The sequence below is a fragment of the Corvus moneduloides genome, chromosome 4 (genome assembly GCF_009650955.1).
Source record: "Corvus moneduloides isolate bCorMon1 chromosome 4, bCorMon1.pri, whole genome shotgun sequence".
NCBI lineage: Eukaryota > Metazoa > Chordata > Aves > Passeriformes > Corvidae > Corvus > Corvus moneduloides.
The window spans coordinates 36,980,609-37,000,190 of NC_045479.1; the positions used below are offsets into that span (position 1 = coordinate 36,980,609).

At 38.1% G+C, this 19,582-nt stretch overlaps 1 protein-coding gene across 9 annotated transcripts in view; it reads left to right on the forward strand.

The window, feature by feature from the left end:
• Positions 1–19,582, forward strand: part of OSBPL8 (oxysterol binding protein like 8) — an 85,670-nt gene that overhangs the window by 29,215 nt on the left and 36,873 nt on the right. For 2 of the 9 annotated variants that reach the window (XM_032105251.1, XM_032105252.1), the window contains exons 3-4: positions 5,058–5,094; positions 8,836–8,970. In XM_032105251.1, the coding sequence (XP_031961142.1) occupies positions 5,058–5,094; positions 8,836–8,970 (172 nt within the window). Of the gene's footprint in view, positions 1–5,057; positions 5,095–7,993; positions 8,087–8,835; positions 8,971–19,582 lie in introns of those variants that run through there. The other 7 variants (XM_032105256.1, XM_032105258.1, XM_032105253.1 and 4 more) reach the window with 7 other exon arrangements.

Below are 19,582 nucleotides of genomic sequence, written 5' to 3' on the forward strand. Positions count from 1 at the left end.
GTGACTACGGACAATAGAAAAAATAATGTAGTTCTTGGTGGAATGAGGAGCAGAAAAGACAGAAGGATTGATAATTATATGTTATGAGAGTAATCTGAGGTGTAAGAGTGATAAGCTGTACTGATTATAAAATTTCTGAAGCAGTGAAGCTCTTTCTAAGCGCAATTTAAAAACAGGAAAGGCTAGTGGGTACTATTGTGCTTCATCATCATCATAAATGTTGAAATTATTTAAGAGTTTAGTTTTTCCACAAGCTGTGTTATGTAGAAGCACTCTAATAGCTGAAGCAGGAAATGTTTTATAGTTTCCAAAACACTGCCTCCCAAAGGCAAAATAGGATATGTTTTCTGTAACTGAGGTGAAGGTCAAGTTTAACACCTCATTACTGACAAACTTTATTTGTGATAGTCAACTACTACATGGAGCTATTAATTTGATCAAGTATTTTATTACTGTTTTTATCTTAAGTGATGATTTTGGAGACAAACTATTTTGCGGTGCATTAAGAAAATTCTTGGCTTTTTTCTGTAATGAACTAATTCATTGGTTTGCTGCTGGCCCATGCATCTATATCCCAGATGCAGCATAGTATGAGTATCAACTCTCACCTGTGCAGTAGGGTATTTTTATTTTTTAAAAAAATCCTGTCAGTTCAGTTGCTGTGCTCCTTGTTTCCTCAAAATATATAGAAAAGTACCAGTTTAGAAAACACTTTAAAGTAACATAAAATGTGCTACTTTTCTTTTTGTGACATTCCTTCAGAATAGCATGATGTTAAGAAGGTACCTCAAAATGAGTCTCTGTTTTACCAAGACTCTTTTAGAAGAGTGCTAAGTGTAAGGATAGATTGCCTTTCATCCTGTGTGCTTCTGAAGTGTCATCTCACAATAATTTTTTTTTTAACTGATGGTATATTGTAATAGGCTACTCTAAGCATTTCTTGCCAAAATACCAGCTAGTGGGGTAATTGTCTTAACTGCAGTTACAATGTCAAGTTTTCTGTGTTGCACAGAAAGGCGTTAAAAACATTTTTGAAAGCTTATTTGGTAGTCTAATATACTTGGCCTAGTGTATATTGTGAATAAAAGTGAAAATTAAATATTAAAGATGTCATATATATTTTAAGAGAGAGTGACCCAGTAATTTTGAAGACCTTCAGTCAATGCAAATCCTGAAACTTCCCAGAAATTTAAATTTTTTAAAATCTTGTTTAAAATTTTTCAGTATTCTAGACTTTTAGGGGCAATCTGTTTGGGTTTTTTCTTTTTAAATTCCATTGTCATGGTAGAATTAATGAAATACACGAGTTGCAATGTACATGAGGAATACTGATCAACGGTTTTCTCCACTTTTAAGTCCTTTGGGATGTGTCTAGGAGATATCTGAAAAAAACTTTTTTTAGAGGTGTCAGCTTTGTAACTTGCTTTTTTGGCTTGTGTGTAAAAGAGGAACAGATGGGGAGATCACAGACCTTAACGCTGTGCTCTTTCCTTTCCAGAATCAGTATAGGCAGAAAAGTCTTGTGTTAAATGCTCTTATTGTCTAATAATTAGGTTGATATGTACTGAATATAAATTTGAAGACAAAGGCCTGTGACAACTCAGCAAACTATTTTTGTAGTCCAGCACCATTAAAACAGTGCAAAGTAAGAGATGCTTTGCTTTGAGTTCTTGAGAGCAGTTTTTGTCTACTTTTCTATAAAATAATAATTTAATCAAGTATCACTGCCCCAGATCTTAGAATATTACATGGAAATGTATGGTATAAACTATTGTTTTGTGAAATTATTTTTTTAGTAATTTTTACTCATTTCTAATTTTTGCTAAAACACATATTTAATAAATAATTTGCCTGTAATATAACTCGTACAGTCAGTGTCAGTCCTTGCTACTTAATCCATCAACAGACACAAAAGTACCTCTTTTCCTAGAAGCATTGAGTAGAGGTTCTTCTTATTGATCAGATTTCTGAATTGGGTCAGTGGTCTTGAATTTAAATGTAACTGGATTAATTTTAATGGTTTACACGTATTAGAGATTATCTTCAGCAAGGTGAAAACTCAAACTTGGCTTTAGAATGTTCATGTAGACTATTAAAAATTTAGCTTTATGTTTTGATTGTAGAACTAATAAGTGTTTTTTAAAAACTTTTGTAATATGAGATTCAGACATGCTAGTGTGACATATGTTTTTTTTTTTTACCCTAATATTCAACAGGAAAAGGATTTTGTTTTTTAGTAGAACTTGGCAGATAAAGTTTAGTAGCAGTTGTTATAAGCTTTATTTCTGAGAAATGAGAGTCTAAAAATAGTGCTTTTTTGAAGCACATGAGCTGCCTTTGTAGAAAAACAGAATTACAGCTGCTGTCTCATGTGATGCTTTATATTGCTGGATTTATATTGCTGGTTTTACTTCTTAGTCAAAAACTTTACTGGGAGGAGGACTAGGCTTTATATATTTTGGTAGCAACGTTTTAAAGTAATTGTGCCTCTGTAGAAGTGAAATTGATCACGTAGTGTTGAGAGCCTGTCAAAGGACTTGTTCTGTAATCTGTAATCAGAGTCATCAATTATATAATGTGAAAATAAGGGGAGGCCTCTGGAAATACGTGTTTGTTTCTCTTACTTTGTATGTTTAGAATAAGAGTTGTGGGTGGTGACGGACAGGAATGTCCTGAGGGCATTCTTTTCAGAGAAAACATTGAAGTAGTAAAACTGTCATGTTTTGTTCCCTTAGTGGTTTGGAACCCCAGTCTGCAGTGACATGGATTGCAGATGATAGAGGTGCAGTAGGCCATTGGAAAATGAAGTGGTCTTTTTGGCCAAAATAGTCTCATTTCACCTTAACATCTTGCACTGATGTTTAGAAATATACATTCTGCAGGTTTTAGGTAAATGCACGGACCAAATACCTCTAATGAAGAGAGGGGATTGACCAGGAACAGAGGGAGTTTGGTGTGTAAACAGAATGTCTGTTGGAGAAGATCAAGGACAGAGTTAGACAGGCTTGTGTTTCAGCCTCTGGCATAGGAGCTGTTTGTACCAGTTCATAGGATTAACCATGCAATGCTAAAATATTTACATGAAAAGCCCCTGCATCATCGTCTCAGGTGACGGGTTGCCCTGCTCTCTGGTGTCATGTTGTGTCTTGGCCAGGGCTGCCTGCGAGGCAGGCAGTGAGACAGGACCTGCCGCGCTGCCTTTTCTCTCCTGTTTGTTCCACACGTAAGTAACGCGCTGCGAGTGAACATCTGGCTGAGCCTCAGGCACTCCTGATCCTCTGTGTCTGTGTACAAGGTATTTTTCCAGTTCCGTTCTCTTGCTTTCCGGCTCCCGGTGACAAATAAAGCAGCCCAGTGCTGAATAGCAGTGCTCCCAGTGCTGAATAGCAGTGCTCCCAGTCCTTCAGTCAGCTGCTGGATCTCTGTACAGTTTCTGCAGGCTGCTTCTTCTCTTGTCAGCTACTATTCTCTTGAATGTAAAATCAGCAGAGGGTAGGACAGTTCCAGTCTGAACATAAATTGTTTCCAAGTCTGCAGTATGTTATCTGTACCTTAAGAATAAACACTTTGCCTTGAAAGCCGTTGAATTCTTGAATATTTTTCATGTACTACTGGTAAGTTCATGGGTTTCACTCTTTGACCTGAATTTAGTCTCTGGCAGGAATAGAAGGTTATTTGCCAAGTGTGCTTATATTTTATTTCAGTTTTTTCTGTTCAATCAAGTCCTGTTCCAGAAAGTGCAGAATTATGAAAGAAGGGTTCCCTCACCTTTCCAATGATGTGTACTGCAGTTGCTGTACATTGATTGCAGTACTTTGCATTTGCACATTGCCCTGTCAATTTACAGTTTAACACCCTTAGGCAGATATGAGGGATAAAAAAAAATGAATCAGTGTTTTGAGATCAGGAGTGCAAGACAAGACTCCTGCTTGCAAAGATTTTGATTATGATTTTTCTTTTTTTACATTTCCTGCTGTTAAGTCCTGATAAGAGAGGCAAGATTGGATCCTATTTAAAGCAGAGCAAGGAGTTCTCCACTTTATGGAGCACAAGTTTTTTATTTGGGATATAGAAGATATGTCATGTTTGGATTTATTTTACTTTTAAGGAGGAAATGTTCATGCGGATCAGTATTCTTTTTTCTCCTTTTCTACTATTCACAGATTTCAAAGGTAGTAAATCCTTTAAGACGTAAGTGGAATTTGCCCTGTACGTGTACATGGCTGAGCACAGCAGGATCTCAGCCTTGATTGTGGTCTTGGTTAGCAAGGATTTAAAAAAGATTTCAGATCAAATATCAGAAAGGAGTACAGGCTATTACTGTGCAGTTACCATCCTTTAGTGCCTGTATGTGATGGATTCAGTGGGAGAGAAATTATTTTTTATGCAACTTGGTTCTATGGAAGTACTTAGATATGAAGTATCCTCTTAAATTTAAAACCGCACTGTTTGTCTTGCATCCTGAGCAATTTCAAATGTTACCTGTGTTTGTAGATGAACTGAATCTGTGCCTTCTAAGTTTGTGTTTGTATCCAAAAAGCAGGTAGACTTGGATCTAGCATTTGTAGGTGCTTGCATATTACTGATGGCTTTAAAGGTTTTTTTCCTTCCAAAACACTTTTCTGAAAGTGTAGTGCTTTTGGAAACGTTTTGTGTTACTTTAGCTTTCTTCAGAGCTTCAGTCTTTTGAAACCATTCCAGCTTAAAATTTCTTAAAAAATGCTGTGTATCAAGTCATACGAGCACTAAATTGCTGCTGGAGAGTTTCCACTCAGAAGAACTGGTTGAGGCAGTTGCTGTTTACTAATGATGGCTTCTAATAATGGCTTTTCTATAGGCATATTTGTCAGATTTGTTGCTTCAACTTTTCTGAACTGCTGAGTCTCTGGAGGTCTTGCCTTTGGCACTGAGGTGCATGTTGTATTTTAGTTATGAACTAACACTGTTTTCATTGTCCTTCTTTCCCGCTGCTGCTGCTGCTTTTTGTGCACTTGCTTCTTCCTGGCCTGGATTTTTATGTTTGCTGTTCTTCATTCCTCAATTGTATGGGTACACAGCATCATGGTGAGAACAGAGACTCTCCTGGACCATCAAGTAAGTGACTCCTCTCTCCTACATTATGTTTGCACATGCGTTCATAGTAGTTAGCATATATCTTTGCATATAGTTGCTGGGATAAATACTAGGTTTTCTTCCGTGTCATAATTGAGAAGTTAAAGTGTGATGAAAATTTGCTGTTGGAAAAGTGTATTGCCTGGCATACCACTCATCCAAATGTCTCCCTACCTTAGCTTTTATTTTTTTAGTGGGAAAAGTTTATTCTTCACCTCTCCCAGTTATGGCCAGGGAAAAAAAAAAAATCTTTTATATTACTTATCTGGAAAAGAAAAAGGTTTTTTTAATCAGTTTGAAATGAAACCTTCAAACGCTATTGTAATATAGATAGTAAAGATACGGCAATAATGGTTCAGAAAGAGTTTTTTATTTTTGAGCTTGTCTGTTTATAGTGCTATGTGTGGTTCACCTGATGTCAATAATTTTACATATTCAGAACTGAAGAGGTGTATATATACTGTAATACTTCAGGGTTGGATCTGATGAGGTGCTAGGGAAAACTTCAGATGTATCTATGTGCTTACACGCAGCCAAAGACTTACTTTAGGTTTGTGGGCATTTGTGTGATAGTATGATTGGCAGGATAATTTTGCCTGGGATTAAGAGTTTGTGTATGTGGGAAAAAGAAAGGTGCAGGCACAAATTGTTTCTTTTTTCTATGAGAAATCTGTGCAGAAGCTGTGGTCTTAGCTGATATGGCTTATTACAGACATTGGAAAACAATGTTGAATTGAATTGCAGCAAACCTCTTCCTGTATATGATGTCCTTGTGCTATTTTCAGTGGTGTAGGCACTTCCACAGGCTCATTATAGAAACAGAGGAAGTATGAATCTGACACTTCAGATATTTTTTTTCAGAGCTTTACCTGAACTAAATTGGCTGTAAAAGACCCCAATTTATGTTTCTTCTAAGGTATGAGTTGTACCAACGAACTTTTATATTAGTAATTTGATGGCCAGTAGGATGAACATGAACAAAGTATGTATTCTCAACTCTCAACAGTTCTGTTGGTATTGAAATGTGCCCTCTAAAGAGTCACAAGGAGGCTTTGATATTTACTATTTGATGTTTCGTCTCTAAAATAATGCCTTGTCTTCTCCCTCACCTCAGATGCAAACATCTGAGCATTAGGGTGAGGCATTTTGCAGGAGGGGGGACAACTTCCTCCTAGTGGCTGCTATGGTCTAGATAAATAGTTATGTTCTTAACTAATTTATTTCCATTTGTTTAGTACTTTTATAATGCTTTGTATAAAAAGGAGATTTAAAAACTCTCCCGCTGATCATTTTTCAGCTTTGTAGATGGAATTTCTCAAAAACTCACTTGGTTTAATAAGTTCACCTTGAATCCCCAGGCATGTAAAGTGCTTGCCATGTGGTATTCTGTATTAGGTGATACATAAGCTCTGTTTTGTAGGAAAAGAGCCTTTCTGATAGTGCTAGGAGTTGTTGCAGGACCTAATTGACTCCCAATGAAGCAATATGAATTTAACAGTGAGCTTGAAGCTTGTAGTCCTGTTAGTATGACTGAGTCACCATTGCTGAATGTAGCTCATGCTTTAGTAACACCTGTGTGCAGAGCTTGCTTACACTCCGGGTTACTGGCAAGTGCTGCCTGAGAAGTTATTGCATTGTGACAGCTTAAAGAAACCTTTGGAATTCCCAAAGCTTAAAGCTTACAAAAACATTAGCAGTGCTGCATGCTGCCCATTCACAAACAAGCCTTCTGCACAGGTCACTCAGGAGAGGGTTGCTAGTGCTAGAGCCCATGTTGTCACCTGCTGCAGTGGCATGGGAGCTGGCAGGGGCACCTGAGAAATCCCATCCCTGTGGAAGCTAAGTGGCCAGTGGCTCATCAAAAGAACTTTTCAGCTAGTTGGCTGAAAGTTGGTCTTACTTCAGTGCACTGTACACCTTTAATCTTTAAAACAAGTATAGCTCACTCTCCTTGCAGCGACCCATTTTGTGCAAACCTGGCAAGCAGCTGTTTTCTTACCCCCTTTTTATTTTCGCATACCAAACCTTTTGTGGTACAGTCCCTTCCCAAGACTTCAGCAGCTGCCCAGCTCCCCCCTTTCCTTTGTAGTTGCAGAACAATAAACAGCTAGTTAGGTACTACAAGAAGAGCAAAATCAGACACTGCTTTGAAATACCGGCCTTCTGGCACTGATAGACTTGAATTCCGAACTGGTAAAATGAGCTTGTTGCCTCCCTTGTCCATTTCCTTACATATTTTTCCTCAGCAGCACTTCACATAGAGTATAGTTTGTCTGGAGCAGAGCTTCAGATGGTTTACCTGATGTAGAAAAATACAGGTGGGTATATTGCAATCCTTGCAGTCTTCATAGAATCATTTAGAATGGAAAACACATTTAAGGATCAACAAGTCCAACTGTTAACCCAGCATTGCCAAGTCCACCACCAGACCACTTCCCCAAGTGCCACATCTACACATCTTTTAAATACCTCCAGGATTGGTGACACTTCCCTGGGAAGCCTGTTCCAAGGCTTGAGAACCCCTTTGGTGAAGAAATTTTTCTAATAGCCAGTCTAAACCTCTCATGCCACAACTTGAGCCTGTTTCCTCTTGTCCTGTCACTTGCTATGTGGGAGAAACTACCTTTCAGGTGGTTGTAGAGAGCAATAAGGTCTTCCCTGAATCCCCTTTTCTCCAGGTTAAACAGCCCCAGCTCCCTCAGCCATCCTCATCAGACTTGTGCTCCAGACCCTTCACTATCTTCCTTGCCCTTCTCTGGACACTCAAGCACCTTTTTATTTTTTCATACTGCTTTGTGTTCATTCCAGGTTTTGATGCAAAATGTTTCCACTACTGTAATAATAGTAGTGATAAAGCTAAGAAGGCCTTTGTACTTTGCAGAGTCCATCCAGAGAATAGAACTTGTTTGGTTTGACTCAAATCTTCTGCTGAACTTTTAAGGAAAGCTTGGGAACTCTTAAAACCATCAGTGTTGTAAGTTCCAGTCTTTTCTTTAGTAAATATTGCTTGTTTCCCTCTTTGAACACGTTGTCAGTATATCTGCTTTCACATGACAGGTGTTACAGAGACAGTCATTCTTTGACTATGAAAAAAGGTACAGTTTTGTTGTGTGCAGCTTAAGGAAATGTACAGACTATAAAACAGGATGGCTGGCGAGGTTATCCTAGAAATAGGTAAGAAGACACCAGACAAGTTTTTCAGACTGATGAGGTTCAAGGAGAGTAACTCTTCTGCTTTAAGCCTTTGCCTCGACAGAATTTGTACATGATTTTTATTGCTAAGACTTGTTTCTTGTGATGTATATACAGACATTCATCTTAGCTTTCTGGGATGTTGGTACAGCTTGATCTGGCAAGCTGTTTCATGGGTTGGCTGAGTTGTGGCTAGTTAAACCAAAAGCTATCGCAAAAGTGGTAAAGAAAAGAAGGATTTCAAAAGATAAGCTACAGCTCAATGCTGTATCTGTATTCAGTATCAGCCTTTCCAACCTCATGCTAGTCTTTGTTTTCATCTTCTGCCTCATGTCTTAGACCAGTCTTACTGGCTTCTTTCTGCCATCCTCTCCAAAGCAAATACATGGTTTGAAAACCTCAGTTTCTAGAATGAAATGTTTCGCAAGAGAGAAGTTGAAAACCAGTTTCATAAATAGCAGTGAAGTTCTTAATAGAAATCTATGCACAAGCACATAACATCATTGAATGAGCACCTATTTTGTATTTCAGCAGTGGTAACAAACAGTGATGAACAGCCTATAACTCCAGGAAAAATGAACCAGCACCAGGGGAAAGAAGGTTATTTTACTCCAACCAAAGAGTTACTCCAACCATGTCTCAGTCCAGGAACTGCCCATAGTCATGGTAAGACAAAGTTATTTTTTACAGAGGTTTTAAAGAACTTAGATTCTGACTTTAACTGTTCCAAATACTGGTTCAAAATCACTGCCTTTTACAATAAAGAGGTAAGGAAGAAAGCATATTAAAATTTTGTATGTAATTATTTGTATCTTTATGTGTTAATCTGAAACAGGAAAAAAAGGCATTACGTGATGCACTAGTTTATTAGAGCATGCTATGATTTGTTTGATGGGAGAACAGTCCACGTGATGGTAGATGATTATTTGTGTGTAGTCCTGTAAAACCCACAGTAACATTCTTTTCTCAGTATTTACGTTGTGCCTTTATGCAGCAGTATTGTGATGTACCATAAGTGGAACTTCTGTGTAAAGATACTTCAACAATTCCTTCTACTGAAAGATCCTTCTCTTTAGAAAAAGAAATAAAAAAGTCTCAACACTACTTTTTGCCAGCTTTCAAGTGGTCCCTCTGCCTTGCTATAAACCTGTTGAAAACAAACTCTGTGGATCCATGAGAACTGACTGGATGGAAAGTGAAACTCATTAGTAGACCTGACATGCTGATAGTCTATTCAAGAAACAAAAAAAAACAAGCGATAGTTGCTCTTGTGCTTGTTTGCTTTTGAAACTACTTGTATTTATTGCCTAGGAAATCATTAGACATTTTTCTTGGAGTATTCTTAGTGAAAACTTCAGGCTTTTAAAATTAATATTCTCTCCCCTTTTACTATTGGCAGCCATGCTAGTCATCCATGCTTCCTTTAGTTTTTTTCATGAGCGGTGTTCCTGACATGGTTTTATACTTTTTACTGGTTTTGCTATGAGTTTCCCTAACTCCCATAGCTTGCTTTGTCAAAGTAATGATATTAGTGTTTCAGAGTAACAAAGGCAGTCTCTTAGGTAACTTTGAATCATATTCCTGTTTTCCTATTCAGTACTATTGAGATAAGAAAAAAACTTTGAAACAAAGACAGTTGTTACTGTGCTGAATCTGGTAGTATTTTAGTGTATTTTAAAGTTGCTATGGTAGTATTTTTGGTACTACACACAGTTAGCTCGGATATATTTTCTAATTCCTGGTGTTACCTCACTGGAACAGCACTTGATGTCCTGTGCCTTGTTTCAAGCTTAGTCTGGAAATATTTTCTGTATAATATAAATATAACTTGTTTATAATTTTTATTATGTTGGAAGAACTTTTGGTTATTTTCTCTCTGTACTGGGTTGTATCCTTTACTAGACAAATGCTGGAGTTATGTAAGTGTATTTGAATATTCTAATAAATTCTTCCTTTTAATATTGCTGTTCCCACTAATTAATAAAGTCAAATTGTTGTGTTTTTTTCAGGGCTTTCACTCATAGGAAAATCATTGAGATGGGCTTGAAAACCGCTAAGACTTGATTGTCCTATGTCAAGTTCCTTGCAGATATTAAGTTTTCTCTCCAGATTTTTTTTTTTTCATCTGAATATTTCAGGGCTTATGTATGTGGATTTAAGCTGGTTAAATGTATTTGTGCCTTTTTTTGCATCAGTCATCACTGACTTCATTTTCCAGGAGCACTACTAGGAATAAGGCTGTAGTTTCATGAAACAAGAAATTTGGCTTGCATTCAATTTCAGTAGAGAAATGGTACAATGTGGGCTAGGCTTCAGCAACCCACAGTTACTGTCTTGCAGCCTATCGGCAACTTGGGAGGTGATTTTTATGGAGTGGGTTGACCAACATTTGAAAATTGGGTGAATGGTAGTTATTCCTATGGCAAAATTACAGTGCTGGAGAAAATGTGAGCTTATTACATTGGAGAAAGAGATGTTGTGGAAGCCTGAAGAATATGAAGTAGAACAGAGTTTAATGTGATGGAGTACTGGAGGCTGACTGTTGTAACTGAAATCCAGTTAACGAAGGTCTTCACAATGTGCCTGTAGCACAGTATAATGAGACAGGGAATGCTTAGATGCAGAATTTGAAGGCATTTACGAGGAACTAAATGGAAATACTTTTAGTCACTGATACCTGAAGTCATCCTTAGGAGATGGGCAATGTAAATAATTCAATATCATGCTAGGCACAGGATAACAGAGAATCAAAATAGAAAAAATGTGTGATACAGTTGACAAAGAGCTGAGTAAAGGTACATAAGGGAGAAGTAACTTAGCATTTGCCTGTGGACAGTTGGATGTTGTGCAATGCCGTTTGGCCTCTTTTACCTAGGCTATGTTGTTTCCTGCTGCCTGAATAAAAAGTGCCTGTGTTGCAAGGATCTTTGGTATAGAACCTGTAGCTCAAAACCACATGAGTTGGAATGAAACAAAGCTTGTGATGGGGCAGTCTCTGGAACAACCAGCACTAACTTTGATGTTAACATGGAGACCACCATGGTGGCTGTCTAGCATCTGTCCAGGGACAGGCATGCTCAGTGGCCATTTCTTGGAAAATCTACTGGAACAAGCTTAATTTATGTCTTCTGCTTGTGTTTTAAGTCAGATCCTAATGACAAGTATTACAAATATGGTTAAAACTGCACTAGTCTTAACATGAGGGAGGGGAGGTAAATATTTAACATTATTTTGAGCCACTGACTTCCTATTTGGAACAAAGAGAACTATGCAATCTGTCATTGTAAAGTTGTAAGTGATACGTATTTTATCATTTTAGGTGCTCCTGTATAAATACTGTGTTTTCATTTATGATCATAGCTCTGGATTTCAGAAAGCTTCTATTTTCCTGTACTTGGTTTCTTAGTTTAAGACATGTTTTCCTCCTTCCTCATTCCTGTCACTCTTGTGAGATGGAACTTAGTATGTTGTCCAAGACAGAGACGGAAGTCTTCTTCTTGGAGTCCAATGCAGATTTATTTTACAGATGTAGAGTACAGTTTGATCTGGCAGCATTGTCTAGTGATTGTTCAGCCAAAGTCTATTTAAAATGTCACTGTTCTGTATAATCTTTGCACTGTTTTACAAAATACTTTTAAGATCCTTGAAGTTATGCTGTCCTTTATTCTGAGGCTGAAGTATCTTACCTGTGACTGGCATGCGTAGGTGTGGAGGTCGCACTCACTTCCATTGAAAGCTTCAGCAAGGTTTGATGGAAATGTATTAAAAAAAAGGGATGGTGGAGATTTTTCCTGTATGATATTAAACTGTTCATGTAGAAAGTTTAGTATTTTAGTGGTCAAGTGCTAACTTGGCCATATATAGCATGATCCTGAGATGGGCTTTTAATTTTAATTTTTGTGGATTTAATTTATTCCTGCCTTGCCCATCAAGTAGTTAACTAGAGCGTCAGAGTAGGCCAGTCCTGATCATAGTGCTAAAACTAGTGTGTCTTGAACATACTAAATGATTATACTATGTTTTTTGCTCAATATTTTATTTAATGTCAGACTTGGAATAGGACCTAAATAATTCAGTAGCCTTTTGATGGAAACTTTAATGAGCTTGGGGAGTTAGCTTTATCTGTTAAGCTTTGTTTATGTTTGTGGGATGGTGTGTCTTTAGGCTTTAGTGGGCAGCATGGCCTCAACAACTCACCAAGACCATATTTTTTTAAGTGTAGTGCATATAGATGTTAGTACTGCTAAATCATCTTTCAGTTCTAGCAGCTGACACACAGATAGTATGATGGTAATTTAGCTCATTTTCTGTGTTTGCATTCAGTGGTTAAAAATGTTATTAACTATTAACGAACAAACAACTAAACTTCTATCAAGATTATTTTTGGAATTTTTTCTTTTTAGCCTAGTGTGTGACCAAAAGGAATAACTGACAAAATTATTTTATTGCAGTTTAAAAATTAACATTAAAAATATCAAGTACAAGACTGCATTTTTAAAAGTTGTAGAGCAGGACTCTGCTTGCTGATGTCATCTATTTATGTCGAATTATCCCTGGTAAATTGGATTCTTGTAAATCTTATTAACTCAGGCATACTGATTTATTTCTTTGATAAAATGAATCAATGCAGAAATAGTGATCACATTAAATTTATGAAAAAACTCAGTCTCCTTATAAATGATTAATATTTTTAGCTTACTGATATTTTCTTAAAATATATTTCAAACTTCTATGAAGACAGCATAGGTGCTTAAATAGCAGTATTTGTGGTAAATAGTATTATTTAAAATTCTGTAATAGAATCCTTGAAAATGTCAGACTTTTCTGTATTTTTCCTGCCTTTATTCAAACAGCAGTGAGATGCAGATGAGGTTAATATGCGAGCATGTTCTTCTGGGACGTATGTGCCCAGAAGGAGCCTGACATGAGATAAGAAACAGGATCTGCCGTTCTTTTCCAGCAGAGGAGTAGTAGTTGTTCATTCAGTTTGCAATACGATAAAAATGTATCGTGTTACGTGACTGAGAAACAGAAGTGACTTAGGTGCAGGCAGGTGGGTTGACAGTGGAAACAAAATTACATGTCTGCCAGTGATGATGACCTTCAATTGGAAGGAGGAGGTGAAGCTGGTTTTGGGGAAGAGTGAGGGCATTTTTGGCTGTGCTGAGCTTGTACTTTAAACAACTCCAGAGGAAGCATTTAAAGGATATGCTAGTGCTAGGGTTTTAATCCACAGGATGCTGCATTTTTTGAGAAAATACAAATTTTTGTATGTGAGTAAAGGTGGAAAGCGAAGAATAGGCATTTTCAAACAGGAGGTCCTAAAGAACAGTTATTAGCTGGGATGAGATGCCTTTGGAGCCTTAATGACCCAGAAAATACCAGACTCAGATATTACTGGCTGTGTACCCAAGGCAACTAACAAGTTAAAGTTGGTTTGTTGTTGACCTGTGCAACTTGCAGCTTTTAAAAAACCCATTTGTTTCAGTTGTTTGGCTCAGTTGACAGCAGGAACACAATTTGTTTCACTGGGCAATAAGAAAGGTCTGGAGCTCCTGACTCATCATCCCTGTTCTGGATTCCTGGTGGTCAGTGTGCAAGAAGCCCCAGAGATACAGCAGTGCATCTCCTCTTAAACAGCCGTCAGTGAAGACAGATTACTGAGGACCAAGAGAAGGAAAGATACAGCCCTGTGGCAGTGAACTCGAAGCCTTTTCAAAGCATTAGCAACTCTACCTGAGACAGGCATTTGGCTGTGGTGCTCTGGGCACGTTTCTGCCAAGAGGTCACAAGAGCCTGTTCTTTCATACAAATGCATGAAACTGGAGCCAGAGCAGAGAGGAACTGCCTTGGAGCTGGGGAGAGAAATGTCGCTGCCCATAATTACAACAGCAGATGGAGGCATTGAGCACAGGCAAGGCTGTAACTCCTCTGGGAGTTGATCACTGCTTAAATTCCAGTTTGTGCTGTTACTTTTTTTTCCAACCAGTGCTTTCAGTGTATTAATAATTCTTTTTGATAATAGTATTTGGCTTGCAGATGGCAAAATCTTGCCAGTCTGTCTGGTTCCAGACCAAGCTGTTTTCCTGTATAGTTGGGTTATATTTAATCTTTAATAGTGATTTCTGTTTTTCTTTTCACATTTTCTATGAGTTTACTCTCTATATCTAGACAGACTGAGTTATGGAAGTAACTTCATGCCGTCTCCTGTTTCCCTCTATCTTTTCTTTGAATAGAGAAGCTGAAGAAAGGCGAAATAATTTATTATCTTGACACAGTAAGAACAATTTATTACTAAGCGTATCACACTTTGTTACTTCGCTTCATCTTCCCATAAGTCTGTTTCATTGTCTCCCTGCTAAAGAAGAAAGGTCTACTTGAGGCTCTCCAAAAAGCTTTTTTTAAATACTTCCATATTAACAGTAAGTGTTACTTCTGAAGTAAGGCACCTTCTCTGCAGAGTAAATGCATTTAACGTCTTAGAAAAATGTTAACACTTTCGCTTTTTCCTTCTGCATAAGAATTCTTTCTAAAACCTTGCAAGCCCTCATGCTTGGAGACTCTTGGTCTTTCTTGCTATTTTATTAGGAGGTGTTTTAGTTTGTCTTGCTTTGCTTTTGATGATGAGGAAGTATTCTGTAATCAACAGTGTGCAGGAGCTGTGGGCACTGGTTGTTCTTTAGGTGGTATTGAATTAGTGTTGGTTGTCCTGCTGCAGGGACCTGAGCCCAAGGACACAGGGGGTCACTTTTTAGTTTTTTGGTGGAGTGTGGAGGTGAAGCCCCAGTTCCACAAAACTGTGTAACTTACTTGGAGTAACTTTAGTGATGCTTGTCTTGAATGGGATATGAGTGAGGCTCTGGTCACAGTAGGAGGAAGGAGCTTGAGCCTTAAATAATCTGATCTTAGTCTGTGTTTTAAGACTGAGTTTCTCGTAAAGTGTTTTAAGTTCTGCTGTGTGTGATTAGTTTCCTGAATACATTATCCTGACCTCCTGCTTTCTTACTGTAATGCATACTCTGGCACATTCCTCTCTGCAAGTCATTGTGTGTTTATTAAAACTTGCCATTTCTGAAATGCTACTCCACCCAGTATTTGTGGCTTGGGTAAATTGCATATACTCCTTTCTGTGTGGGTTATAGCTTTATGAAAGCGTGGTACTGGGTTTAAAAGGCACAGCAGGGCTGATTGCTGTGAAACATCTCAAGCAAGTCCTCTTTCTCCATGACAGTCTCTGCAGGACAGGCCTACTTGAACCGGAGCTGTGACCTTGAGAATTTCATAAGGGCTGAGATGACAATGTTGAAACCTGAGCAGTGAGCAAGGCTATTTACTCCGTGTGGGAGGAGCTGAGCAGGCTGTTAGCAAGTGAGGAGGTGCAGCCAAGTACAGTTGCCAGCAGTGCATGGGGAGCCTTGGTGGTCATTCATCACCACTCTCAGGCTTGCCTCTGGAATTACTCCTCAGCTAAACTTCACTGGAGCTGGAAATACCAGAGAACAGAAGAATACTTGGTGAAAGAAATTTGCCTCTCTAAACTACTCTCCAACTTGTAGCCTCATGGTTTAGGTATAATTTTTTTCTGAATCAAATATCAGTGCTGAAGGCAAGTATATCTTTAATACCCTTCTTATTAAATAGGAGAAAACCACTTTTACTTCAACTCCACATATGAAAATCAGGTGTTGGATAAAACCTTTTTAGGTATGATAGTCTAGCTGCTTTCCTTTTTTGTTTTCTGCATGCTGCAAAGAGCGTGTTTGTACTGCATGTAGAGAATTATTTATGACATTTTCATGGACTGGGGGAGAATTCTACTGGAAAAGGTAGCGATGTTGAAATGTCAGGGCAAATTACTGTCAAAATTGCAGGACAAGTCTAAAAAGCCTCTGTCTTCCTCTACTACACCAACCTGTCCTTCCTCCTTCTTTTCTCTCTAGCTTTCACAGAATTTGGTTTTAAGAATATTTTGGCTTTTCCTTGGGTACCTTTAAGGAGAAAAGGGTTATTTTTTTAAAATTTGCATCACTAGACATACTCTTTGGTTGTATTACTGCATCAGTATCAGTTTGTAGAATGTGTTTGTTATTCTAAACTTCTAAAATCTCTATAAAAAGGATTATTATAGTTACAGTTCCTCATTTGGGTAGTCCAGATTTGATTTGAGTTCAATTTCATGGAATTAATACCTGTACAATTTAGAGAGGTCTTTTTTTGTTAAGACCTCTGTTTTGTGGTTTTTTTAGATGTAGATATTTTTCCATTGGTGAAATGTTTTAAAGCTAAAACCAGACTTTGTCAAAAGTGTTCACAAATGGTTAGAACTCTAGGTATTTTCTATTTGACTTTGTTTTGTACACTGAGATTTACATTTTGCTCCAGTCAATATCCTGGAAGAATGTCTTAAGCATGGGATTATGATTAGTTTTCAGCTAGTATTTACTATTGAAGAAGCCCAGATTTAATATCTGGGAAGAATATGTGAGAAATACGTTCTGGCCTTTAGAAAAATGTATACATTAAATAAGTTTTTCTCCTCTAAAGAGATGCTCAACAGATTGAGAATGAATTCTTCCCCTTTGCTCCCTCTTAACCTCCTGCCCTGAGATACATGAACTAAGTATTTCAGTTGTGTAGGGATTTTTGTCTTCCTACTGATAAAGGTATTTTATAAAACAGAGAAACCAGGAAACTTTTTTTCTCTTTCAGTGGCATACTTAGTCTACTGCCTCCTATCATGACTTTTCATAAATTTTTTTATGAAAATACTCACATATTCATGCGCAGATACACTGTGTCATGCCCCTGATGCCTTTGGGCTAAAGTGCAGATACTTTCCTGTTTATGCAGGCTTTTCTGCCATGTCTCACTTACGGAGTTGGACTTGGCTGTAGTTCTATTTGTGAGTATCTGAAACAGTGTAAATTTCTAAGCTGTGTATGAGAGTGCACTTTCTAAGTATGTCAATTATTAAAGCCCTGGAAGCTAGTATCAAAAGTCTAGAAGGCTGCCTGGGACATTAGTCTAAGATCACGATGTCTGATTTCATCAGTACATGGACCTTTTCTGTCTGAATTTATTTTCAGAAAAGAGAGAAGCAGAAAAAGGATTTATGGTGTTTTTTAGTCTTTGAGGGGTAGGGAGTGAGCAGATGAAGGAGGAAGCTTAAATTAGGTTTTTTCTTTTCCTCCTCTGTTGTGGTGGTGAGACAGAGTCATATTTTGGTAAAAGGCTCAGAGCCTGCCTCTCCTGGGTTGCTGTTCAGTTAAAGCAGAAGGTGCTTAGAATATCTGGATAACAGCTTCCTTGACTGGAGAGAGCCTCAGAGAGGGGAAACGTAACGTTATCCATATTGAAATTCTTAATTTTATCTATCCAGAGAGTTCGCTTTCAGTTCTAAATGGAGAAAAGGGCATAGGAAGGAGAAAGAGGTATTTTAATCTGTTCCTGTTTACAGTTTGGCTACATGAGCAGTGTCAAGGGACCTGCGAGGGCATGAAGAGGAGTCAGGGAAAGGCCTTCAGGATTATGTTGTTTCCTGAAACCCCTGGAAGTGTAGGCACTTTTTTTTTTAGTAATGTGAACATAAGGTGGCAGAGAAGACTCAGTTGTGAAACGAGCTGCTGGGCTGGCAGGCATGGTCAGGCATGGAGGCAGATGCAGACCAAGGGATGTGCAGGTGTCTGATGGAGGAGCCACCCCTCCCACTAGTCTGTGTGACCCAGCCATTCCTGTACAAGACATGGAAACGGCCAGATACCAGTGTCAGCAGAGCTCTGGGCAGGGTCACAGCCCTGACTCTGAAAGAGGAGATAACAGCCCCATTCATTAACTGGGCAAGGTAGGTCTGTAATGAGAGGATACAGTTCCTTCTGTGTGTAAGGGGAGTTCTACTGCAGCTTTCTCTTGATTTTAGTTAGAATAAAAAAAAAAGAAAATGCATATTCTGAATAGATTTGGACCAAGGTATTTGCTCTGTTTTGTAGTTAAGACAGGTTTGGAGAGGTGATATGGAGCTGTGTTTATTAAAACAAAACCAAAATCAAACAGAAAAAAAGGTAGTGTTCTCCCTCCTTTAATTTCCTCCTCACTGTCCCCCCATTCCACTCCTTTAGTTTTTTAGCTGCTCTTTCTGTTCCTTCTGGGACATTTGGACAAGGACTGCTTCAGCTGAAAGAAGTGTGAGACACAGGGCTGGGTAAATGGAGACAGGCCTGAATACATGATGCTCATCCAGTTTTTCCTACTCCCTGTGCTTAAGTGTTTTTCATGCAGCATATAATGGTTTCTATTGATGGCTATCCATGCCTCATATTTGTTTTTATCTGGTACATCTTTTTACCTTGTCATATACTGGGAAGTTAACTACACTTCTTTGTATAAGGGGATGGAGTAAATAATATTATTTGAGGATTAACCACATTCATGCTACTATTGATTTAATTTATGGCATGTGTTTCACTTTGTAAGAGAAGGAGACCTCTAGTATGGAGTCAGGTAGAACTCTAGTTCTTATTTTCAAGCCAGTTCTTGGTGTCCTGTTTTTTTAGCAGAGAAGGTTTCAAAACCTGTTTCATCAATCATAAGATGTGGGGAAAATGGGACCCACAGAGAAACACCAAATGGGAAGGAAGTTCCACATATGGAAGAGGGTGGCTGTGCATGCTAGTCATTGTGGCAAAGAGGCTGCTGATGTAACCAGCAGTGGATAAAGGAGGTTAGGGAGAGATTATTTGACTTTATTCTGGTAGCTGCCAGCAGGAGGAGTTTGGATCAGCGGATTTCTAGTCTTGAAGCACAATTTACTGGAATCTTTTTTATGTTTAAAATTTAAGTTGGTCCATTAAAGTGTTTTATTCCTTGAATAAAATATTTGGGGCATTAATAATAAAAAGCCTTTTTGTGGAGATTATTTAGGGCAGCTCTTCCAGGAGTCAGGCTGGTTTGTATATATAAATATGGGAGAGTTTTGAGAAGAAAAAGCAATTGCCTCACCTTTTAAATAAAAATAAGAAGTGAAGTTGTAGAGGCCATGGCAGTCAGTTGACAAAAGCTAGTTAGGTAAGTGCCTGAACAGGAAAGTTTGACTTGTCTGCATAATGCAAATGATTGGCTCCCTTTTCAGATTCCCATAGTGTACCAGAGTATCAAACAGGGAAGCCACATAGCTCGTGAGTTGTCTGTTGTGCGATATAAATTTGGGACTTGAAAGACTAACAGGAACTTGATTTAAGGAGTCCTTAAAAGATAAGTACCATTTTTGTGTGCTTCAAAACTG